The 5,582-nt window shown below is 39.3% G+C and overlaps 1 protein-coding gene across 1 annotated transcript; it reads right to left on the minus strand.

Annotated features, from left to right (window-relative positions):
* Positions 1–324: 324 nt before the first annotated feature.
* Positions 325–4,752, minus strand: LOC121847587. Its single transcript, XM_042329349.1, has 9 exons — positions 4,730–4,752; positions 4,272–4,321; positions 3,635–3,696; positions 3,407–3,518; positions 1,997–2,362; positions 1,530–1,880; positions 1,209–1,349; positions 945–1,006; positions 325–824 (listed from the first exon to the last, which is right to left on the minus strand). The coding sequence occupies exons 1-9, from the start codon at positions 4,750–4,752 to the stop codon at positions 693–695; spliced, it is 1,299 nt and encodes a 432-aa protein (XP_042185283.1). The 3' UTR covers positions 325–692.
* Between the last annotated feature and the right edge of the window lie 830 nt (positions 4,753–5,582).

A 5,582-nucleotide genomic window follows, 5' to 3' on the forward strand; every position in this document is an offset into this window, starting at 1 on the left:
ATTGCTTGCTGTTTGGGGTTTTAGGCTGGGTTTCTGTACAGCACTTTGAGATATCAGCTGATGTAAGAAGGCCTATAAATCAATTTGATTTGATACGGTCTGTATTCATTGATGAACCAGTGATGAGTTTCTCTTTAAAATGCTTACGCTTTCAAAAAGTTGTGATATCTATCTTCAAATGGTGTAAAGTCAGAGTTACTGCTCTGTATTTTTTCATCATTTGAGTTGGTTTCTGAGACTAGTAGCACATACAGTGCCTATAGAAAATCAACACTAACATTGGATGTCTTCGAATTTGGCAAGTCATTAAACGCATGAAATAAAAACATGTTTATTTAAATATCGCACAAGCATAAAGACAGTTTACAGAGTTCCATGTTACAACCATTACCATCAAAAGGAAGAGTTCCAACATTTGCAAAATCATTAAACATACAGTATTTTTTGCAAAAGCAGATATATCCAGTCTGTCAACCTCAGCCACTATTGCTGATGATTTTATACTTATGAAACCATCCTAGTGTCAGCTTTTACACTTGCTGAACAATTATGGTCTGCATCTGAATGATTCTACATTGATATTAGGAGAGTATGCCAATGCAGTGACAAAACAGCCAAGTCACACAGACACAGTCTAGCTCAAAAAGGAGGTCAGTAGGGCTCAACTTAAAATGATGCTGATTGGAGGACTGTCACATCCTGACTTGATAACTCACACCAGAGTAGATGGTTTCTTCCTCTCTCTGTTCTCTCCTCTGTCTCCTGGGCTTCTTGTCAGTGAACTTTAGGCCAGCATAGTTCAGGCCATCATCGTCACCGTGGAGCTGTTGGGATGAAACAGACTCACTCAAATCAGACTCTGGGTCAAATCTAATGCTGTAATCTTTTGCTTTAACAAACTTCTCCAGACTCACTCTTGATACAGTACAATTGATCCTGCTAACCTGTTGGTCTGAGGTGTTGGAATGAGGATTCCCATAGTGGCTTTGTTGAAAAGGGGTTCCTGCTAAAAGGCAAATGTCAAAATATTCAATATATTGGAAAACGTTTCTTGTTTACTGATAAAAACACATACTGCTGTGAATGTCATATTTTCTGCTTCAGAATGAAGTAGGCCCGAGAGGGAAGTGATAAAAGGAGTTTGAGCCTTCACCCTACTTTATGATCTATTACTACTATTGCTATTAGAATGAAAACATTTACTGTACCTGCACAGTGTTCACATTGTGACCTCTTCATTCTCACGCAGAGGATAATGTTGACAATCACACTCAGAATCACAGTAGTTGTCAGGCAAGATATAATGATGAGGAAAAGAAGATTACTCTGATCGCCCAACAGGTCTGTAACTTAAAAAACAAGCCGTGATTATTTTCGGTTATTCTTTATTCCTCTGTGATTTTGGCATAAAAATGAGCTATACAAGTTATATTTTAAATCTAATATGACTTGAAAGTAATAGAAATACATATTGATATTTTCTACCATTTGAGAGAAAATGTGTGATAGTTTGGTTATGCACAGCTTACCTTCGATGTCCAGCTTGGTCCTGTTCCCGAACAGTATCTCCCCACATGAGGCCACAGCACAGTAGTAAATCCCAGCATCAGAGAGGCTGAGGTTCCTCTTGGGGAGGTTGTAGACACAGCTCCGTGTAGGAGATCCAGCCTCAGGGCTCTTCTCACAATGATCTCTCCTGTCTCCATTGTTGTAAATGATTCCTGGATGGGATTTTCCTGAGCCATGTCTGAACCAATAGACACTGTGTTCTCCTGCAAAGGTCTCAGTGTGTATTGTACAGTTCAGAGTCACAAAGTCCCCTGGCTGGACTGACTCAGACACAGGTTGCTGGAGCACAGACATGCTGTTGGACTCCGAATCTGAGGAGAGTGAGTAAGATCATTGTGTGTACGTTCTATTTTCCTGAGATATGAATTAATTTAGCATTATATGAACACACTTCAGTACCAACTTCTTTAAAAGCAACTTATATTACCTTCGACCATTAAAACAGTTCCTTCTCCAAATTTGACTTTGCTTACTACCAAAGCAACACAGTAGTATGTAGCTGAGTCTCTTGACTCTGTCTTGGAGATGGTCAGGTTGAAGCTGTCAACTCCTCTCTTCACACTCAAACGTTTAGTCTCAGTAAAGTCTTTGTTAAAGTTGTTGGAATAAAAACTGTTTTGAGTGTGATAAAATGATGATGCCATGAGAAGAGGCTTCTGTCCAACAGTTTGCTTGAACCAAGAGACTCTGACTATCAAATTAGATTGACAAAAGCAAGTGAGAGATACATTTTGTCCCAGTTGTGTAACTATCAAAGGGTCTGTTTGGATTACATCCTTGTTAAGTGCACAACCTGTGAAGCAAACAAACTAAATAAATCAAAGACAAAGGTATAGTACAGAATTATACATTATTGTCATTATTCAGACTACATAGTCAAAAACACTGTGACATGAAAAATAAAAGGAATCATAGGAATATTTCTTACTTACCCAAATTGGCGTAAAACAAAAATATTGTCCAATATATAATCATCATTTCCTTTCTGCACTATACAGTGTGTGGGTCTGACAACAGGGCACCTTTTATATGATGACACTCATCGGGTAATCATTATGAAGTAGGAGGAAACACTGAACTGAGTGATATTATTGGCTGTCTGAACAGGAATAAAACATCTGATTAAAACTACAATGTAACATGTGTCCTGTGGCATACCATAGTTAGAGCAGACATTCAAATGATGTACAGTCAGAGTTACTGGTCTGTATTTTTTCATCATTTGGGTCAGTGGCTGAACTGGTACATATGTCCTCTTAGACATACACAGGGGGGTTACATTGTATTTCTCACTTCACGACTGTAGAAGGCAGTTCAAGGTTTCAGGAGGAAGTGAACTCTAGTGAGTTTGGCAACTTGCAATAAAAAAATGCAATACTTGATACCTGGTGCAAATAAGTGTTTTATTGAAATATCATATAAGCATTAAGGCAGGTTACAGAGGTCCATTTTACAACCATTATCGTCAAAAGTAGGAGTTCATATATATATCAAAATCATTATATACATTGTGTTGTACACTTCTCCAAAAACAAATGTATCCAGTCAGTCAACCTCAACCACTATTTCTGAGGATTTGAGACTTCTGAAAACATCCTCGTATCAGTTTTCACACTTTCTGAACAATTGTGCTCTGCATCAGAGTGATTTTACATTTAAATTAGGCAAATCTTGGCTCCTGCAATGGCATCCTAAAACAAGATAGAAATGTATATTATCGCCAGGTCACACTGGAACAGTCAAGATCAATGTGGAGTTCAGAGGAAGAGTGGAACTTAATTTAGAATGATGCCTATTGGATGACTCTCACATGTCACATGCTGCCTCTATGACACACCAGAGTAGATGGTTTCTTCCTCTCTCTGTTCCCCCTGTATCCTGGGCTTGGTGCTCTTTTTGTCAGTGAACTTCAGGCCAGTATATTTCTGGCCATCATTGTCACGGTGGAGCTATGAGGAAGAAACACACACTCACTCAATTCAAACTCTATGTCAAAACTAATAATGTACTCTTTTGCTTTAATATTCTAATCCAGTCCCACTCTTGGTACAGCAATTCTGCTAACCTGTTGATCTGACGTGTTGGCATGAGGATTCCCATACTGGCTTTGCGGAGAAGGGGTTCCCACTAAAAGACATAGACAAAACGTGTAAAAGAATTGAAATCTCTTCTTAAAAGGCGGACTACCATGTCTTCTTTTCTTCTGAATTAACAAATGATACCAGAGTACCAGTAAATAGGTTGCTGTGTGTGTGAGGCGGGTGCTAGTGGCATGAGAAGAGTAAAAACTATTCATCACTACAGCATAAAGAAGCCTGCATATGGAATAAATAAATACATTCAACTTATTTTGTCTTGATTATTGTGAAACGCTTTATTTATCACAAGTGAAATGAGTGAGGCAAAGAAGCAATGCACCTAATTCATTACAGTTACAGCTAACAAAGTTAACAATTAAGGCTGCGTCATTCATCCAGTTCTACTGTCTGATCCCAGAGTACACCATCTCATCCAACATGTTGCTTCTCTGTCTTTTAGACCTGTTCTTCTTGTTGCTCAGATTCAGAGCTACGTAATGGAGACTGTCTGCATCTTCGGCCTGTGAAGAACAATTATAAAATGTAAGGGACTATTACTATATGTTTTTGTTACCCCTTTCACACTTCTTTATATGGTAGTTCAACATCAGGAATTCTGCTTACCCCTGTATCTGAAGAAGAGACTGCTGGACCTCTTGTCTGAGAGACGGGTCCTGAAAAGAAAGACAGAAAAGATAAAGATACAACTCCTTCTTCCAGTAAAGGTACATCTGGTGATGTCAAAGAAGAGCAACTTCTATGAACGACTTTACCTGTTACAGCACACTAAGAGAAGAGAGTCTGCGCTATTGTCTGGGAAATTATTGCACAATTTCTTGTGTGATCTAAAAAACTAGTACTGTATGCAGTTTTACACAGTAGATTATACAATAGATAAAAACAAAACTGTAAGATGTTTCACCTGCCCTTGATGTCCAGCTTGGTCCCATTCCCAAACAGTATCTCCCCACATGAGGCCACAGCACAGTACTAAGTCCCAGCATCAGAGAGGCTGAGGTTCCTCTTGGGGAGGTTCTAGACACAGCTCTGTGTAGGAGACCCAGCCTCAGGGCTCCTCTCACTGGACAGGATTCTCCTGAGCCATGTCTGAACCAATAGACACTGTGTTCTCCTGCACAGGTCTCAGTGTGTTTTTTACAGTTCAGAGTCACAGAGTCTCCTGGCTGGATTGACTCAGAAACAGGCTGAGGTACAACGGTTGGGTTTCTGGATGCAGAACCTGACAAAAAGATTTTGATGTCAGTAAAGGTGTTTCCTATTGTCACGACTTCTGCCGAAGTTGGTGCCTCTCCTTGTTCGGGCGGCGTTCTGCGGTTGTCGTCACCGGCTTTCTGGCTGCCACCGATCCACGTTTCTTTTTCCATTTGTTATGTCTTGATTTTACACACCTGGTTCCCATTACGTTATTGTTATTTCCCTATTTAACCCTCTGGTTCTCATTATGTTTTGTGCATGATTGTTCCTTGTTTTGTGTGAGTCTTTTGTGTTAGGGTGGGTTATTCCCTGCGTGGATTTCATGGTTAATTATTTTCAGAGTAAAGTACGTTATTTGACTCTGTACACTGTCCTGTGCCTGACTCTGTCCTCACCTCTGCACACTAACATTTGACACCTATTTTGTGTCCGAAACTAAACATTTGTTGAAAACTTAAGCTGCATTAATGTCTGATTTTGCAAATAACTCACATTTTAAATAATACCTTGTATTTCCAAGACGTAAAGTGCAAGAATGATCAAGATTGTAGTTGCAGAACATTAGTTTCTATTTATTTGCTCTCTAAATTTAGATTGTGAACATTTAATAATGAGAATGGCTCCTTCTCCAAAATCCACCTTGTTGGAATAAGAACTCTCTCATTAATATGTTGCTGAATCTGAGAGCTGCATGTCTGAGATCATGCACTGAGAAGCGAG

This window comes from Oncorhynchus tshawytscha, linkage group LG10 (assembly GCF_018296145.1).
Source record: "Oncorhynchus tshawytscha isolate Ot180627B linkage group LG10, Otsh_v2.0, whole genome shotgun sequence".
Lineage (NCBI taxonomy): Eukaryota > Metazoa > Chordata > Actinopteri > Salmoniformes > Salmonidae > Oncorhynchus > Oncorhynchus tshawytscha.